The 17852-nt window shown below is 51.4% G+C and overlaps 3 protein-coding genes across 14 annotated transcripts in view; 2 read left to right on the top strand and 1 right to left on the bottom strand.

Moving 5' to 3' along the window:
• The window catches only part of DIP2A (disco interacting protein 2 homolog A), a 117594-nt gene extending 111752 nt beyond the window's left edge, over window positions 1-5842 (top strand). For all 8 annotated transcript variants that reach the window (XM_027041341.2, XM_027041340.2, XM_027041337.2 and 5 more), the window contains 4 exons: window positions 817-891; window positions 2090-2264; window positions 2929-3052; window positions 3566-5842. In XM_027041341.2, the coding sequence (XP_026897142.1) occupies window positions 817-891; window positions 2090-2264; window positions 2929-3052; window positions 3566-3818 (627 nt within the window). In that variant the 3' untranslated portion in view covers window positions 3819-5842. The remainder of the gene's footprint in view (window positions 1-816; window positions 892-2089; window positions 2265-2928; window positions 3053-3565) is intronic.
• Window positions 5843-10481: 4639 nt separating this feature from the next.
• Window positions 10482-17852, top strand: part of PRMT2 (protein arginine methyltransferase 2) — a 71394-nt gene continuing 64023 nt past the window's right edge. For 2 of the 4 annotated variants that reach the window (XM_027041328.2, XM_027041327.2), the window contains exon 1: window positions 10482-10842. The gene's annotated coding sequence lies outside the window, so the exon portion shown is untranslated. The remainder of the gene's footprint in view (window positions 10843-17852) is intronic. The other 2 variants (XM_053220400.1, XM_053220399.1) reach the window with 1 other exon arrangement.
• S100B (S100 calcium binding protein B) lies at window positions 10869-17851 on the bottom strand. Of its 2 annotated transcripts, none has more exons than XM_027041333.2 (3): window positions 17695-17851; window positions 14378-14516; window positions 10869-12114 (listed from the first exon to the last, which is right to left on the bottom strand). In XM_027041333.2, the coding sequence occupies exons 2-3, from the start codon at window positions 14513-14515 to the stop codon at window positions 11974-11976; spliced, it is 279 nt and encodes a 92-aa protein (XP_026897134.1). In that variant the 5' UTR covers window position 14516; window positions 17695-17851; the 3' UTR covers window positions 10869-11973. The 2 variants fall into 2 exon arrangements, with proteins under 2 accessions (XP_026897134.1, XP_026897133.1); XM_027041332.2 differs by having other exon boundaries at window positions 17657-17812.

The raw sequence follows: 17852 nt of genomic DNA, 5'->3' as shown, positions 1-17852 counted from the left end.
GTTGCAGAGGTCCTGGAGTGGGAGTGGGAGCTGCAGAGGAGCCAGTGTGGCTGAAGCTTCGGGGGGAGGTGGGAGGGTGACCGTGGGCAACAGGGCCTGCATCCACACCTTCCCGTGACCCTTTGACCCTTCCCACCTGCCTGGAGGTCCCCACTGACCTCTGTTTCATATGGGGGAGCCACCTGAGACAGAACAGGTGTCTGGGTGGCCTGACAGGGGCCCAAGCTTGGGGTCCCCTGAGCTGAGGCACCTCCCCTGGAGTGTTCTCCAAGGCTCCTGGGGAAGAGCCGGTGCCCCCGTGTGCCTGAGCCAGCCGTGCCCTGTTAGCTAGCTTCCCGGTGCAGGACTGGGGCTCATGGGGCCGACAGAGCCCCTTGCAGGCAGGCGTGGTGTGTGGACGGCACCCCACATTCGTGTGCCCTACAAGGGGCAGGTCGTCTTCTTGTGTCCTTAATGAAAGACCTCAGGTACGGCAGATGCTTATGGAAACAAACCCTCCTCACCCCTCTTAAAATCCAAAATATGGTCGGTTCTTAGGAACTGGGATAATTTTGCTAAGATTCACTATTTATTTTATCTATTAAAGGGTCTCTTATGGGGGTGGCTGGGTGGCTCAGTCCATTATGTATCCAAGTCTTGATCTCAGCTCAGGTCTCGATCTCAGGGTCATGAGTTCAAGCCTGCTGTGCACTGGGGCATGTAGCCTACTTAAAAAAAAAAAAAAAAGTCTCTTATTTCGATTAAAATTCAAAGTCAAGTTTAGGTTGGTTTCTAACCATCCCCATCATTAACATGTGCACGTCACTCTCCTTCCAGATCCTCCCTGGGGTAAAAGTCATTATCGCGCACACGGAGACCAAAGGGCCCCTTGGAGACTCACACCTGGGAGAGGTAAGGCAGGGGACCCGGAGCCCCCATGGCCTCAGCAGCTGTCCCTTCCCTTCTCCCCTATCCGTCCCAGAGTCGGGAATTCTCAGCAGAGGATTTTGGGTCCTGCAGGATGAAGCCCACCCCAGGGTTGCCCTCCAGCAAAGGGAAACCTCAAGTTCTGTAGGAACTGGGGGGCCTGAGGAGCTGCACAGAAACTGCACCTCCCCTAGAAAAGCAGTCCCCGAGGGAGGGTCCTTGACGCCCAGAGGGTGCAGGCTTTGCACGAATGCGTGGGAGTGGGTCTAGAGTAACGCGGGGCAGGGGGGACTGTCCCCCAGGAGCCTAGTAGAGGCCCGAGTTGGTCTGTTACGATGGGTTCCAGGCCTGCGGGCATGCCAGGAGGGCACAAGGACCCTTGTGGTCCCGGCGGATGGGGGTTCGGGGGTATTTACACAGGGCCTCCCAGGGGTCGCTTGGTGTCCCGATTGGAAGGTGTGCCTGTGCCAGGGCTGGGTGTGGTCAGCATGGGGCCTCCCTCAGCCGTCCCTCTTGCTGGCCAGCTGGACCCTGGCCTGTTAGGGTAACAGTTTGCCCCCGAGATAGTCACAAAGGGTCTGTGCCAGGTTGGGAAACCCACCTCTTGGCAGAAGGCCTGTTGGCTGCCTGCGTCTAGAGCCAGGCGCTCAGTCTGGGGAGCAGACTGTGGGTCCTGGATGGGCCCAGTGTGTAGAAGGACTCCCTAGGGGACCCCGCAACACTCTGGGTACTGCTAGCACGGGTGCGGCAGACAAGGGCGCGTGGATGCACGTGAACTTAGCATGTCTGCAGGGCGAGTGTAGTGGCCGTGCCCGCTCCGTCCTGTGAGCCCTCAGCCCCTTCACCAGTCCCTCTGTGGATGTGGGACAAGCTCCCGACTCCTTCTCACTGTCAACAGTAGTTCAATGTGAGCAGCGGGGAGGCGCCTCCGTGAGCTCATCCGTGCCACAGAGTCCCACCGGTGGCTCCTCGGGTGAAGGAGGGGGCGCTTCGCTCCAAGGAGAGAAAAGCTGCTTGTCTGCTTTCTCTGTGCCTGCAGTTTTGCTCGAGCCACAAGACGAGAGACACTGAAACAACTCCCCCTCCCCCTGCCTTTGTTCACTCGGCCAGTGGCTGTCTCACGGCAGAACCTGTGCCCAGCGTTTGTGATGTGCCAACATTCTTGTCCCCTGGGCCCCACCAGATCTGGGTGAGCAGCCCCCACAACGCCACCGGCTACTACACGGTCTATGGGGAGGAGGCGCTCCACGCTGACCACTTCAGTGCCCGGCTGAGTTTTGGAGACACACAGACCATTTGGGCAAGGACTGGCTACCTGGGTTTCCTTCGAAGAACAGAGCTCACTGACGCCAGTGGAGGTGAGGGTTACCTTTCACCCCCTGCACACGGGCCGCATGTGTGGTGGGGTCTGTCCACACCGCACGGGAGGCCTGCTGCTGTGGCCCGAGAGTCTGACATTCATGCCTCAACAGCTCAGGGACTCCTGCTGACCCCTCACCCTGTGCTGTGAGCGTGTATCTTCAGGTGTGGGGGTGAGGGATGTGGGGGTGCTCTGATAGCAGTTTTCTCGGAATATTACTGCTTTGCCACTGTGGGTGTCCTCACTGGCCTTGGACCCTCGGCCTCTGCTGAGGATGTGGGGGTGTTAGTGATCAGGCCACCAGGCCCTCCCCTTGCATGACCCTGAAAGTTGCAGGGTCCCCTAGGCCACGGCAGGTTGACCAGATCGAGTCAGAACTTCTGGTGTCCCTACAGATGCTGCTTTGTTTCCAGACACGGTACAGATTATTTCTAAATATGTGTTCACACGTTGGCCTGACTTTCCTGAGGTGTTCCTGGCTGCAGAGGCGCCCTCGCGTGGGACCGAGGGGACGGCACCACCTCCAAGGAGGCCCAGTTGTCACCTGCTGTGTGGACAGCGGGCCCCTGTCCCACAGAGCGCGGCTCGGGGCTGCTGTGGATACGCGGAAGGTGCCGCCGTTCCCTGGGTGCCCTTCTGAGGTGTTTGCACCATGTTCACAGAGCGGCACGATGCACTGTACGTGGTCGGATCTCTGGACGAGACGCTGGAGCTGAGAGGCATGCGCTACCACCCCATAGACATCGAGACGTCTGTGGTTCGAGCCCACAGGAGCATCGCCGAGTGGTGAGAGCCACGTCCCGCCCTGCCCGGTAGCCTCTGTCCCTGCAGCCTCTGTCCCTGCAGACGCTCTCCACGGGGGGTGTGCTGGTGGACACCTGCCTCTCCAGCAGCGGACCCCAAGCCTCTCGCAGCCTCTCTTTCTCCTTTCCTGACCACTTGTAAAGCAAGAGTCTGGCCCCCAAAACATGAGGTGTCTACAGTTATCCTGAAGTGTTTCTGTTTTTAATGTGAATTTTTAAATTTAAGTGGTCATGACTCACGATGACTTCACTTTGAAGGGAGCTTGAACTGGGACACATACAGCTTTCAACATCAAATAATACTATTGGTTCTTATGAAGGACTTCAATTAGAATAAAGATTCCCATAAAACACATTTAGCCCAACTTCAAATTATGTTGGGCAGTAGTGCAGGCCAACTACTCTGTACTTGCACCATTTCCCACTTGTCCATTTGCTCCCAGAAGCCTGTGCCCGTCCCATGCATGACGCCATCTACCCCTCCCTGTCCCTGCAGTGCCGTGTTCACCTGGACCAACCTGCTGGTGGTGGTGGTGGAGCTGGATGGGCTGGAGCAGGATGCGCTGGACCTGGTGGCCCTGGTGACAAACGTCGTGCTGGAGGAGCATCACCTGGTCGTGGGTGTGGTGGTCATTGTGGACCCAGGTGTGATCCCCATCAACTCTCGGGGCGAGAAGCAGCGCATGCACCTGCGTGATGGCTTCCTGGCTGACCAGCTGGACCCCATCTATGTCGCCTACAATATGTGAGTGCCGCCTGTCGACCCCACGTTCCTGAGACAGGTGTCGTCCCCGGCCTCCCGGTGCGGGAGCCGGTCAGAGGTGTTGGGGCTTGTGAAGACACCACACTGTCTGCAGCCGCCAGAAAAGACTCCAGTCTTCATGGAATGCTGTGCCCTCTGCTTTTACGGACCCGTCCCAAGGATCCCCACATCTCATTTCAGGAGCCACTTCCTGACTATTTGAAGAAATGTTTTCATCTTCGAGGACCTTTGTCAGTCAGTATTTGAACAGGTGGGCGCCCGCGAGGGGGCCTGGAGTGGCTGCGGAAAGGGATCACGAGCGCTCTGCTGTGCTGCGAGTTTGCACTTGTTTTAGGCTAAAAATATCATTCTTGATTTTAAAAATTCACTTATTTATTCTCACTTCAAATGACAACTTCATGTATAGAATTCCTGCCAGAAAGAACTTGAGGCCCCTGGGGAGGAGCAGAGTGATGGCGGGAGGCAGTCCTGGCCTGCCCTCCCCACTCTCAGACCCGAGGCCCCGCTGTGGCCACACGGCACGGCCTCTGCTGGTTTCATTATTGAAACAGGTGTGCCCAGTTGTCTGCATTTGTTGTCACGAATACTCAGTAAGTGCCATTTGGGGCTGTCAGCTTAGACGCGTTGTTTGGGGAAGATTAACCAGCATTTAGTCTTAAACGACTGTCCCAGCTTTGTGACTTCATGCTGTGCCGTTACAGTACCTGTTGTGGTAACTCCACAATGTGAATTCTCCTCGGTACATGGAATTGTGTTGAATTGTTACTTTTATTACAGTTCAACAGACTTGGAAGCGTTGGCGGCAGCATCTGAGGCTTTCAGGTCGTTCGTGCTATTTGCTGAGCGCCCTGCATGCAGTCTGGGGGCTGCAGAGAGACCCCTGCCCGCCTGGCGTTCGCAGTTTCGATTGTGTGCCTATAAAACTTGGCCAAACCATATTCAGTTATTTTATTCAAACTTGATGAAACTGATGTAATATAGTAAACCTAAATCAAAGAAGAGAATGTAAAATCCTTTAGATACTTTTAAGAATTTGAAGCAAAGCTCAAACCTTAAGACAGATTATTTTTATATAGCTATTAAAGAGTGTGTTATGAAGTTGTGGGGTTTGGGGGGGACTGAGGGTGGGAAAGTTTATGAATTGTGCATGCTTCCTAGGAACAACCAGGCTTTTCAGGAATTAGCCTGGAACAGTGCCTAACAAAGCTATTATTAATTCTCTACCATTTTAAATTCACCACCAAATGGGTCTGGCTAAGTGGGCGGACTCTCACATCCTACTCCTATTTGGCTACAAATAGCACGTGCATAGTAGTTCTGTTGCCTGTGGTGTTGAGCTGCGGCTAGTATGTCACAGCATACTGGAATTCTAAGAACTCTATTGTAATTATGTACAGAATCTGTGTAACTTATTGTCTGACAGACAGAGGTTCTAACGGCGGACTAATGGACATTCCTTAGAACGGGATGGCCAACGGGGAAAAACTACCTAACCCTAATCTTAATGTTGTAGTTTTATAGCAAACAAATACTGTAAAATTTTTGTATTGAAAGGTCGGTGGCAGTAAGACAAGGTGTCTTGTAAATTCAGATTTTAAGAAGCGCATTAAAATGTTTTAAAAGTACTCTCTGGGAATTCTGTATATCACACTAAAATTTTTTTATATCATTATGTTAATAAAAGGTATTGACTATTTGTAATTCTGCACTTTGAAACGTGTGAAAATGTTTTTTAAATTACCCCATATAGGATGTATTTTATCATGCGTTTTTTTTTTCTGAATATAAAAGCATTTATGCCGATCGCATGAAATCTACGGGGCACATTCACGTGTAAAGAAGAAAATTAAGATCTCCTGTCGTCCTACCTCTGATTAATCGCAGCACTAGTGTTTAACAAAAATCCTTTCAGGCTTAATTTTTTCTTTTTAAAGATTTTTACAAAATTAGGATCATATGCTTTTATATTAGTTTTTGTACTTAATAAATTACAGACTTTTTAATCTATGATATACATCTTCTACATGTTTTAACAACTGTGTCTTACGGGTGTGCTGTGACTGAAGGTCGTTTTCCTCTCGCTGTCCACACCAGCACTGAACACTACACCTCAGCAGTGCCGAGTCCTCACACGCCCGCGGCGACAGGTGCTGCCTCGGGCGCAGGTCCTTCAGGCAGAGTGGACAGGTCAGAGGTCATGCCCTGTGAGAAGCATTGGGTGCCTTCTGCCCTCCAGAAGGGTAGAAGGGCCTCTTCCAGCAGCCTGACAGATTAAAGTAAGTCCTTGCCAAATTACAGTCAGGTAACTGTCATGTCTAGTCACGTTAAAGATGTTTTCATGTGTCGTTTTTGTTTCTCGTTTGTATTCGGATCCAGCAATTCTTACTGCACTCAAAGGTTTTTTGGTTGATTTGTGGGAACCATTTTACATGAAGAATCATCACATCTCAGGGCGCTTGGGAGGCTGTCAGTTAAGCAGCCAACTTTGGCTCAGGTCATGATCTCGCGGTTTGTGAGTTCGAGCCCCGCGTCGGGCTCTGCGCTGACAGCTCGGAGCCTGGAGCCTGCTCCCAATTCTGTGTCTCCCTCTCTCTCTCTGCCCCTCCCTTGCTTACTGTCTTTCTCTCTCTCTCTCTCTCTCTCTCAAAAATAAATAAACATTAAAAAAAAATTTAAGAATTATCACGTCTAGGGGTGCCTGGGTGGCTCAGTCAGTTAAGCGTCCAACTTCAGCTCAGGTCATGATCTCATGGTTTGTAAATTTGAGCCCCACGTTGGGCTCTGTGCTGACAGTGGGGAGCATGCTTGGGATTCTCTCTCTGCCCCTCCCTGACTCGTGCTTTCTCTCTCTCTCAAAATAAATAAATAAACTTAAAAAAAATTATGTGAGCAGGTGAGGGGTGGCGGGGGGGGGGGGGGGGTGGAGAGAGAGAATCCTAAGCAGGCTCCACAAGTCGGTGCAGAGCTTGAACCCACGAACCATGAGATCATGACCTGAGCTGAAATCGAGAGTCAGACACCCAGCCAACAAAGCCACCCAGGCACCTCTTAATTTAGGTTGTTTTTAAAAATGTTCTAATTATTTTATGCAAACTATGGTTACTGGTGCTTAGTTTCAGATTACGAATAGAGCTGATTTGTTTCAGAGGACGCTCAGCACAGCCATAACCTCGTCTTCCACCCAGCCACCTTGTGGATGGAGCCTCTCCTTTGGGTGAGATGCCACTGAGGATACTGGGGCCCGCTCCCGCTCCCCCAGCTTGTAAGCTGATGGTTCCAAGCTAGGAGAGGCAAGCTGAGAAGGCAAGCTCAGGTGCGATCCTGTCTCCACTGATTGCTGAGCTCCGAAGGCAGGTGTGTCACTCAGCAGTGTGCCATTGTTCCTGATGAGGGAGCTCGGGGCAAGCTGAGGGTGAAGTACAAGCAAGCACCCCTGCCCCTGGGTGGGATCTGTAGGATACCCCTCAGACACTCCTGGCCACCCAGAACAAAGGAAAGGGGTTTTAGTGCTTGCCATGGTGATGTGGGAAACTAAGGCAAGTGAAAACTTAAATTCCCTTACTGCCTACAGCCCATTAACAAGTCCTTGAGACCGGCAGAGTGACCTTCCTCTAGGAGCTGAGCTACCTGGATGAGGACACTTTGCTGGGGGCAAAAGGGAATCTTGCCTTAACTTTAGCCCGACCCCCCAGGATCCTGTAAGTCTACTTCCTTTATCTCAACTGCCCCAAGATATATGCTGGCAATCATACTCCAGGCTTGTGGCCCCCTGATCTACATCAGAAGGGTCTCATAACTGAGATTTTACTAAACAGTAATAAATGACATTTCCCTAACTTCTAGCCCCTTGAGGTCCTGGAAACCCTGCTTCCAAAATCCGTTAGACTTACGCTGTCCCTGACCCCCTCCCAACCTGAAGGTATATAATAAATCACTCCTCACAACCCCAGTGCAGCTCTTTCTGCCCACGGGTCCTGTCCCCATGCTTTCATAAAATCACCTTTTTGCACCAAAGATGTCTTCCAAGAATTCTTTCTTGGCTGTCAGCTCCGAACCCCACCATGGCCCCACAACCCCATCATTTGGCACCCAACGTGCGGCTTCGCGTCTTTTCATCTGGACTCTGAGCCGGTGCAAACTTGGTAAGTACTCTTTCCTTCCTTTACTCTCATTTCAGAGGCTTTTCAAGGAGTAAAGCCTTATCGCTCAGGCCACAATCCTCGAGCCGTGGCTACTCTATGGTGAGGAGAAAGCCTGCCTCTTGGCTGGAAATTAGTCCCCCCGCTGGAATGGTAGTAAGATCCAGAAACTCGATGCCCTCTCTTTATTCCTGTCCTTATACAAAGTTGTCTGTCTTGGGCACCGGACAACCACCTAAGTCACCAGGACGGCTGCTCCATGTGAGGTTTCCTCTTCATTGGTTGAATGTGATCCCCTCCACATATCTGGTGTAGCCGCTTCTGGCCGTGGGACCTCCACTGGGAGCCCATCGAAACCAGTACTGGATTGAATCAAAACCCAACCAGGGAGGGTCGCCTGGGTGGCTCAGTTGGTTAAGTGTCTGACTTCATTCAGCTCAGGTCATGATCTCACAGTTCGTAGGTTCGAGCCCCACGTCGGGCTCTGTGCTGACAGCTCGGTGCCTGGAGCCTGCTTCAGATTCGGTGTCTCCCTCTCTCTCTGCCCCTCCCCACTCGCACTCTGTCTCTCAAAAATAAACAAACATAAAAATAAAAAAATGAACGATGCAGCGTTCCCATCCTTGAGGTCCTCAGTGACCGACTGAGTGGCATTTGCTCCTGGCTTCAGCCAGGAGCTGGTCTTCCCTAGTGATGCCTGAGACAGGTCGTTGCCCCCACTGGACACCTCGCCCCTGCCCACTGCCCACCTGGAAATGCCTGCGGCAGCTTCTGGATAGTCAGACCAGCAGTGCCGGCCAGGAGCCTTGTGGGGATGTTAACCACCCGTTCCCAGACCTAGCCTGGAGGTGAGGGCGGGTCACCCCCAGCCGAGGTCAGAGGAGGATGATGGGCATTTTACAACCTGGAATGAGGGGTGTTTGTGCTAGGAAGCCCCCAGGAGCCCTGAAGGTGGCTGTGCAGACATGCTGAGAAGCAGCCTCCCTCCTCAGGGTGAAGGGGCACCCCTTGGATGGGGGAACCACCAGGGACACTCAGCAGCGGCTATGGCAGGCTCGCTGGGGGCCAGTACACTCCAGTTGTTCCTGTCTGCTCTGCAAGCCGGGTGGACATCTGGGGACTGAGTCACCTTGAGATTCTTGGATCCAAGTGGGCAGGGGAGGTACCAGCAGGGACTCACCCAACTTCTGGCTGACGCAGCAGGCGGCCCTCTGGTGATGAACACACACCGTGTGAGCTGTAGCCCAGAGCCCGCTTGCCAGCCTCCTCCCTCTGGCACCTTGACCCCTTTGTGCAAGGCATATGCCAGCCGCGGCCGAGCCGGACAGCTGTGCTGGACCCTCTGGTCCTCCCAGACCTGCTCCTCGTCCTGTGTTCCCGCCCCAGCTGTCCCAGCACTGACCCTGGTCCCGGACCGGCTGTCCTCACTGGCCTGCAGTGCACCTTCCTTTCAGAGCAGCCGCTCCTACCTTCCTCTTCTCTGTGAAGCAACTTTCCTGTGTTCTCTGGACCCTCCTGTGCTTTGTCACACCTTGTTCGTTGTGAATTTCAATTTCTCTGCCATGTTCTTTTTTTTCTTTTTCTTTCTTTCTTTCTTTCTTTCTTTTTTTTTTTTTTTTTTTTTGTGAGAGCGTGTGGGAGACGGGTAGAGGGAGAGAGAGAGAGAGAGACAGAATCTCAAGCAGGATCTGAGCCCAGCCCATGACCCTGGGATCACGACCTGAGCTGAAATCAAGGTGGCTCAACTGACTGAGCCCCCCAAGTGCTCCATTCTCTGCCATTCTTAAATAAACCCATTTTGCTGGTGATTTTACTGGCTGTCTTTTTTCCAAGGTCAAGATCTGCAAGGCTCTATGGGGCCAGGATGGTGTTGGACAAGCAGGTGCCAGTGACCATGTGGGGAGCAAACCTGCCAGAGCACAATGGAGTGTCCCAGACGCCTGTCCTGACACAGTGCTCCCCCTCACGGGGGGGGAGGGAGGGGAAGGGTTGAGGGAGGGCTGGGAGGGCAAGCCATCGGCGGGGAGAGGGGAGGGGACTCTGGAGACGGTCCGTACGTGCTGGCCTCAGCCCCCAGCCCCAAACGCCTGGGCGGCCACTTTGGTCTCGGCTTCTTTCCAGCCCGTGCAGGCACCACCCCCCATCCCCCTGGGCACGTGACCGGCCAGACCAATCACAGCTCGGCTCCCGAGGATTAGCCCATTAGTAGATTAGTCCGGGGGACGCTACCCCGACGCCAACCAGGCTGGAAGTTCCTGGCAGGAGCCCGTGGCCGGGGGTTGTCCCACCTGGTGCTTCCCTGCCCCTCAGCTGCCCTCCTCACCCCCACCTCAGCCCTCACCCTCACCCCTACCTCATCACACCCCTCCTCACCACTCCTGCTTCCCCTCTCCCTCGCCCCGGCCCGAACCCTCCTCCTCACCCCCACCTCACCAGGTACCTCCTCACCCCTCTCTTCACACCCCTCTTCACCACGCCTGCCTCCCCTCTCCTCACCCCTCCTCCTCACCCCCACCTCAGTGCACACCACCCCTCTCTTGGTGTCTCCTCCTCAACCCTCTTACCACCCTCCTCCACCCAGACCCCCCCACCCCCCTCACCCTGCATCATCCCTCCCTCTCACCCTGCCTCACCTCCATCTCACCACTCCTTTCCACCCCCTTCCTTCCTCATCACACTGCTCCAGGCACCTTCTCACCCCTCTGCACCCTGCCCCATCTATGCCGCTTCCCTTCACACCACACCCCTGGCCACCCCACGCCCATCCAGTGTCCCTGGCCCTGTGCACCTGCCCTGGCTTTGGGGAGTGCAGCGTCTTGCGGTGACGATGATGCCAGGCCATTGACTTCACTCCTCTTTCCAGGTTTGCAGGTATTTCACTTGGTTTCGTGTTTAAGGGCTACGGAGGATTGTTACGGGACTCTTTATTTAATGCAAATACAAGCAATCAATTGGTTTATGAATTTCCAAGTCTGTGCACTTAAAAAAAAAAGCAGCAGATAAAGGGGTGGATGAGGTTAATTTGAATTTTCCTGGAAGTGATTGTTAATATTTAGGACACATTTGAATTCGTGGATACCCAAGCATAAAGTTCAGCTTTGCACACGCACTGACTCTCCCAACAGCCGTGGGCAGACCCCGGCCGGGCACAGACAAGCGGGGAATGACACCAACAGACCGGACACGTCCCTTTAGGAACCCACCGCCTTAGGGACAGGAGAGGAGGCCAAGCAAAGAGAGTTACTTGCACAACGCCTGCCTCCCGAGACGGGAGCGGAACCCTGCTCGGGCGGGCGGGCGGTGCTCCCCCTGCCGCTCACGCGTCCCCCCACAGACCCAGCGAGCTGTGAGCCTCTCAGGGGAGGTGCGCTGAGTGTGGAACTGTGACCCGCAGTTGCGGTCAGCATTAAAATGCCAGTACTTGGTGGCTTGGGAGACATGTTCCTCCTTTAGGGCCGTTAGTATTGAGTATTTCCCCGGGGTCACAGCTCACCACAGCTCATCGCTGTCACCGCGCCGCCACGATGTGCCCCGCGCACATTCCTGTGCGCCGATGATAACAGATTTAAGGGAGGGCAGCCTTTTCAAAGGATGGTGGGCAAAACTTTGTGTGTTTGGCAATGGTGGAGACTTAAGGAAGCCACCAGTGTTCAGGGTCGTTTTTGGTTCCGGTTTGATCTTTCTGGGTTAGGGTTCTCCACAGCCGTGCCGGCGGGTGGAGCACACGCTCCGTGACCGAGAACCCACTCTCCTAAGTGGTCGTGACCGAGTCCCTGGGGCCAGTCAGCTAACACGTGTGCCTAACGGAGCAGGGATAGTGACCGGGGCCATTGGAAGACGGCCCTCGGAAAGAGGTTTTCAATTTGTCATTGACAAAGCGAATCAAGCTTCCTAGTTAGCTACAACACGGCTGGAAAGCTCAGCTCCTACTAGCCTGCAAGCCCTTGCCCTCTGCGTCCTTGTGTGACCTTCGTCTCTGCCACAGGAACAGCTCTCTCCGTTTCACTCGTGTTCAAAGAACTCGTGGCAGGCAGTGGTAACCATGGCGACGAAGGCCATAAATTCCTGGAAATCACATTCGCCGTCTCCATCATTGTCCAGAGTTTCCATGACTTTGTCCACCACCTCCTGCTCCTTGATTTCCTAGGAGATAGAAGAGACATTGCCCATCTTGGTTTTAAATGAAGTTTAGAGCCATCAAACCATGATTAATCGTTGGCTCACCTTAATAATTTGTATCAGAAGCACCTTAAGATGTAAAATGCAAAATACCAGAAAGCTTTTTCCTGTGACCAGGGGGCTCTTGGCTGGGCAGAAGTCTCTGGGGGTCCAGGCCTTCTCTTCCACCTTACTTTGAGTCTGCTGGGCCCCAGGCTACTTGAAAAGACTAAATGACACAACCAGGTTCGAAAAACTGCAGCTTGTGCTCCACTATACTTAAAACACACGTTCTAAATAAGCCCGAGCGTGTTGTAAGCAAACATCTTGGAAGAAAAAATGAACTTTTGGTTCCGCCCAAGGTTTTCCCTGTTTCTGCGTGTGGAAGTCCTTATTTGTTAACTCCTTGTGTTCTTTTTGCCATTTGAGTTGCTTTCGGGCATCATGGGACTTTTCCGATGACTCTGCTGCCCAACCCTGAAACCCAGTAAGTGGTGTGAGAGGAGCCAACGCCGTGCAGGGCTACACACGTGGTGGGAACGGCGGGGCACGAAGAGCAAAGAGCATAAGTGCGCTGGTTCGGAATGGCCGGGCCCCGGAGCAAGACAGCCCGCCCGGAAGCAGTCGCGTGTAGCTGGCTGGATACAAAAATGTGAAGGACTGATTCCAGTGGGGTTGGATGGGACCTGGAAACATCTGCCTCAGACAGAGGGGAGCAGTACGCTCTTTCGATCCCACTATAGATTTGCCTCCAGCCTGGAATTACCCTGACAAAACTCGGCCAACAAATGTTCATGACATCTTGATGTGCTTGCCATGAACTATGTATCTTTTATAAATTGTGGTTCCCACGTGCTAAGTTTTTCCTGTTATAAAATTAATAATTATTGGTAAGTACTTTCACTGTATGTTTGGTACTTGACCAACACTATCCCATTTCATCCTTAGAACAATCCTTGTTGCAGAAGAAACTGGGACTTTTGATTGTCAGAAGGTGGAACTGGTGGGAGAACTGAACGTGCAGGTGGCCGACTGCCACTTGAACTTGCGTGCCTGAGAAAACGAGTCTTGGAATCGGCCCCAGAGATGCCCCCTACCCCTAAGCGCACAGGCGCCTCCTCTGACCTGGCGGTGCCATTCACAGCGATGGAGAGTTGGGTCGGGGCGTGGACAGGACAACCCGCCAGCCCTGCTGCTGGACCCTGGGGCTCATCATGCACTGAGAGGCTCAGCTGGCTCCGGAGGGGGGCTCTTTGTCACCGTGCAGCCGGGCCGTGTCCTGGTGCTCTGGCATCTTCCCCGGAATTAGCTCTTGGTCAGACCTTAGTGCCCTGGTTCATTGTTGGGCCATTTCCTGTGTGTGTGATTGGTCACTTCGGTGAACTTGGTTCTGGACACTAAAGGTCAGGTGCCAGGTGGATTGCAGTTCAGTGCCTCGAGGGTATGAGACTGGTATGCAGTGGAGACAATGGGTGACTGACCCTCAGGCAGTGGAGATTGTGGGCGGGGAAGTGAGTCCAGGATAGGTATCTGGACCTACTTCCACCACCGGTTTATCGGGACCACTCACGCAGCTTCCTAAATTAGGGTCTTTTACTCCATGGATCCCCCTGAAAAGCCCTATAGCCTCCAGAGGGCACAGGGCCCTTCTCATGCCCTCAGTCAAGTAGGCTGTGGCCATTCATTGACGTGCCAGGTTGGGTGCCCCAGACGCGGAGGCCGTGTCCTCGGGCTTGTGTCTCTCCCAGTGGCAAACATAGTGCTTGCTCAGTCATGTTTGCTGAGTGGATGGCATCCGCTGGCAGATGCTAAACCTGTAGCTAAAGCAAAAACAGTCCTTTCCTCAAATCAAGAGCCTATCTTTAACATCTTTCTTGTATGTTAATTGTGGCCCATGATAAGTCATGAGTATATTTTTCATCCCATTCTGTCATTATTGCTGTAAATCCTTAGATTTTTCATAGAAGAGTCAGCATTATTTGGAACCTGTGCTATTGCCTTTGAAATAGCAGGTTTTCCTTGCTGTTCCTACTATACACAAAACAGATGAAAATGAAAACAGCCGGGTCATCTAAGCTAGCCTCTCTAGTGAGGGTTCAGTTGCACAAACAAGTTTTCAGAAGCATCCTAGGAGTCCTGAAATGTAACTGGAATCACTTTCAGGGAAGCTCAAAAGAGGAAGTGTCCAGGTGGTTTTCTAAGTGGAGAAGAAAATGGCAAACTGTCGATTTTAAAAAGCAAGACTCACCTCTAAAAAATGGGAAAGCTCATTGTTGATGAGCTCCTTGAGTTCAGATTTCTTCAGCTTGTGCTTGTCGCCCTCCCTTCCGGAATATTGATGGAAAACATCAATGAGGGCCACCATGGCCTTCTCCAGCTCAGACATCCTAGGGGTCCACAAAGGAAAGATTCCTTCTCATGCTTTTTGCCTTGTTTGCACACAGAACAGTTAATGCGTTCGCTCTACGGACCTCAACCCAGAGGAGGGGCTGGACTGGCCTTGGCTCATCTCCCCTGCAGGCTGAGAGCAGTTGTCCCGTCTGCCTCTCAGAGCCACTCCTGCCCTCCCCTCCCTTCTCTGTCCCCGTGGCCTCTGGCTTCTGGTTGGGTTTGGCCAATGGGAAACTTCAGCAAAAAGACTGTAGCGCAGGAGTGAGGGAGCCTGGGGGTCGATTCCTGCTTCCTTCGCAGTAGGCCACCCTCTGCCCTTGCAGGGCTCCAAGATGAAGTGACACAGTACAGGGGAGCAGAGCACTGACTGCAAGCTGTTAGAATTATCTAGAAGGAAGTAAGGTGGCCAGGGGCAAAATGAAGCTACAAAAATCAATAGTATTCCTGTATTCTACCAATAGACAATTAGAAAACATGGTAGAAAAAATCCTATTCATAAATTCATAAAGCAACACACACATATTACTTGAGAATAAGTTGAGCAAGAAAAGTGCAGTTTCTTGCAAATGATTCTAAAGATCATAAAAATGCAGGGACTTTCCTTTCTAATAATATATAAATTTAACTCACTTTAAATACAAATCTTTAAGAGATTTATTTTTTTTTTTTTTGATGGGTGAGGAACATGACCAAAAAGCTGCAAAACTGAACTGGAAAAATGAACATGGCAGAATTGCCACAAACATTTTTGAAAAAGATCAATGAAAGATCCACAAAGACCAACCAGAATCAAAAATATATTATAAAGCCATAGAGAGTGAGGCTGGCTCTGAGGCAGGGATGCACAATTGGGGCAGGAGGCTGAGCCACAGCCGGGCACTAGCATTCCCCGCCCCCGCAGTGCTGGGAGCTGCTGTTTCTCTGCAGGTATCAGAGTATGAAACTTCCTACTTCACTCACATGAACCTCAGACCGTGGCCTGCAAACAGGAAATATCTGTTTAATCCTGGGAATTAGGTACATTTTACAGAGGACGACTTGTCGATTGTTTCAAAAACTGAGACACTCAGCCAGAGAAATTTACCAACCTATGGCCTTGAGTTCCGACCAGAACAAAATCTTTGCTCTATGACAGTTCAAAATAGATCTGAGACTCGGGCCTACAGCTCTGGGGGTACTTAGGGGGGCGGGGGGCAGGTCTGATGAGTAACCCCTCCCCCCAGGTCCCAGAGGGAGAAGCCTCCACATCTGTCTGCCGGGTAGATTATATTCAATTTCTAGATCATTATTTGAAATTATCTGTGACTTTTAAATTCAGATTTCTGTTGATTAAAATGTCCCCCATCAAAAAACAAACAAACAAAATAGATCTGAGAACTACATCTAATTGTGGAAAAATCATTCCCGTGTTGGACATGTCACTTATATCTAGAAAATAAACTGGAAGAAATTTTTAAATTTTTATTTATTTCTGATTTCTCAGAGAGAAAGGATTGAGGATTGTTGTCTTGACCTCATCTTTGCTAAAGTCACCCTATTAATAATCAGTATCCTTTTTTTGCCCTACAGTCCCTAAAAGTCAGCTCTATCACACATAGATAGAACAATTCAGATGGATTAAAATCTTTTAACATGTCATTCTTTCTTATCCTTTACATTCAGGTTTTCAATTATCGATTTTGTTTTTTGGAAACAAAACAAGAAACCCAAGAAACTTTTGCATCATTCTGATACTTCACAAAGTCTGTGATACGTCAGGGAAGGAGAGCTTAAATTATTTTTTTGTGAAGTATGTATGACTAGTGGGATTTTTTTTTTAAAGTTTATTTATTTATTTTGAGAGCGAGAGAATGCAAGCAAGGGAGGTGCAAAGAGAGAGGGAGAAAGAGAGAATCCCAAGCAGGCTCTGCGCTGTCATCTTGGAGCCCAGTGCGGGGCTTGAACTCGTGAACCATTAGATCACGACCTGAGCTGAGCTGAACGCTCAACCAACTGAGCCACCCAGGCACCCCTAGTGGGATTTTTTTGAAGGAAAGGCGTAAAACATATTGCATATGTTTGAAAACTCCATATAATGTAATTTTCTTCATAACCACACTACAATTTTTTTTCCTTTTAAATTGTTCCTTTTGCTAAGAAACAATGGATGGTTTAAAGCTTATCTTTTAAGAGAAATGGAAATCAAATCTCCATATTTCCTTTCCACTTAGTTCCGTGAATGTTATTCTTGCATTAATTTGCCTTTTATTCCTGCATTAATCTTTTTACGTGGAAAGCAAGAGGCGTCTGGGCTTTAACTCCTTTTGGAAGGACACAACACACAGGATGTGGTGAGGGGCTCCCCCCGCCCCCCAGGGAAGCGGCCTACCTCCCTGAGAAATTCTAAGACTGAAGAAATTAAACCCACCAAAACTCTTTGACCGAGATTGTAATTTACTTGTAAAGACCTCCCAATTGTCATGTAATTTCTGGGTGGTGTCCAGGGGGACCCTGGCATTTCCTTGTTGAGGGAAAACTGAGAAGCGGTTGCAAACCCAGGACTCAAGCAACAGGAAAGGAAAGCATTTGTTTCTGAGTGGGGCTGACCTCACTCTGCTTGCCAGTCATGCTCAGCAGAAACCCTGCTCTTCAGAGAGTTAGGGAAGAAGCAACGTTTGTTAGTACCTCTGCGGAAATGTCAGCAGCCACCTCGAGCCACTGTCCCTGAGGGTTCTCTGATTTGCGGTGTAAAACTCAGGCAGAGTGAACCTCTAGCTGCCTAGAGTTGACGCATTCATGTACACAAAGCAGTAATAAGGGAAGGAAAACTAAGATAAAAACAGAGACTTATGGCAAACCATAAGAGGCTCTTAAATACAGAGAACAAACTGACGGTTGGTGACGGTGGGGGTGGCGGAGGGTGGGGGGGTTAAGTGGGGGATGGGGGTTAAGGAGGGCACTTTTAGGGATGAGCACTGGGCGTCATATGTCAGAGATGAATCTCTGGGTTCTGCTCCTGAAACCAAGACCACACTGGATGTTAACTAACTTGCATTTAAATTTAAAAAGAAAAAAAGCTCCCCACGTATGAAATGCTGCCAATCAGCCGAAAAGGGCTTTCCAACCTACACCTAGTTCCCACCCCACCCCACCCCACCCTCTCGGTTCCCTCAGGTTCTCCCTGAGTGTCCTCACGTCAGTGGCTCCTGGTGGCCGCTCCTGTCACCTCCTGGCTGTGGCGTCCAGAGTGGCAGGAGTGTTGTGGGGCGCCTCTTATTCCTCCTGGGCGGTGGGGCGCGGCGCTGCAGGCCCGGGCAGCCAATGGGGGTGGTGGGTGGGGGTGGGGGCAGCTG

The sequence above is a fragment of the Acinonyx jubatus genome, chromosome C2 (assembly GCF_027475565.1).
Source record: "Acinonyx jubatus isolate Ajub_Pintada_27869175 chromosome C2, VMU_Ajub_asm_v1.0, whole genome shotgun sequence".
Classification (NCBI taxonomy): domain Eukaryota; kingdom Metazoa; phylum Chordata; class Mammalia; order Carnivora; family Felidae; genus Acinonyx; species Acinonyx jubatus.
The sequence above is the reverse complement of the archived record's forward strand: the minus strand, read 5'-3'. Positions and strand labels throughout refer to the sequence as shown.